General features: G+C 50.0%; 1 protein-coding gene across 1 annotated transcript; it reads left to right on the top strand.

The window, feature by feature from the left end:
* Nucleotides 1-131: 131 nt before the first annotated feature.
* LOC115285082 (olfactory receptor 52L1-like) lies at nt 132-668 on the top strand (the record flags this gene model as incomplete). The annotated part of the gene is made up of 1 exon (XM_029931472.1): nt 132-668. A coding segment is annotated over exon 1 (498 nt), but the record flags the coding sequence as incomplete, so codon positions are not given.
* Between the last annotated feature and the right edge of the window lie 8 nt (nt 669-676).

Here is a 676-nt window from a genome sequence, read left to right as displayed (position 1 = left end):
GAACAGGGTATTCTCTTCTTTGTATCTCACTTTCTTCTTTTGTGTTTCACTTTCAGGTTCTTTCATCTCATGAAGGTGCTAGCCAGAGGTAGACACTGTGATAAACCCCCAGCAATGGAGAAATCATAATTTTTGTTTCTTTTCTCTCTTCCTTCTCTAAGCCATTGACGATGGCTCTTACTAATTCCAGCTGGAGGCTGCTGCAGCCTTCTTTTTTCCTGATGGGCATCCCTGGTTTAGAGGACAGCCAGCACTGGATAGCATTGCCGCTGTGTGTCCTTTATCTCCTTGCTGTAGTGGGCAATGTCACCATCATCTTCATCATCTGGACTGACCCATCCTTGCACCAGCCTATGTACCTCTTTCTGGCCATGCTATCTGGCATTGATCTGGTGCTGGCATCCTCCACCGCACCCAAAACCCTTGCAGTGCTCCTGGTGCATGCCCATGAGATTGGGTACACTGTCTGCCTGACCCAAATGTTCTTCATCCATGCATTCTCTTCCATGGAGTCGGGGGTACTTGTGGCCATGGCTCTGGATCGCTATGTAGCCATTTGTCACCCTCTGCACCATTCCACCATCTTGCACCCAGGGATCATAGGGCGCATTGGAATGGCAGTGCTGGTCCGGGGGTTACTCCTCCTCCTCCCCTTCCCTATCCTGTTGCAGAGACT

Source organism: Suricata suricatta, unplaced genomic scaffold (assembly GCF_006229205.1).
Source record: "Suricata suricatta isolate VVHF042 unplaced genomic scaffold, meerkat_22Aug2017_6uvM2_HiC HiC_scaffold_38986, whole genome shotgun sequence".
NCBI lineage: Eukaryota > Metazoa > Chordata > Mammalia > Carnivora > Herpestidae > Suricata > Suricata suricatta.
The sequence above is the reverse complement of the archived record's forward strand: the minus strand, read 5'-3'. Positions and strand labels throughout refer to the sequence as shown.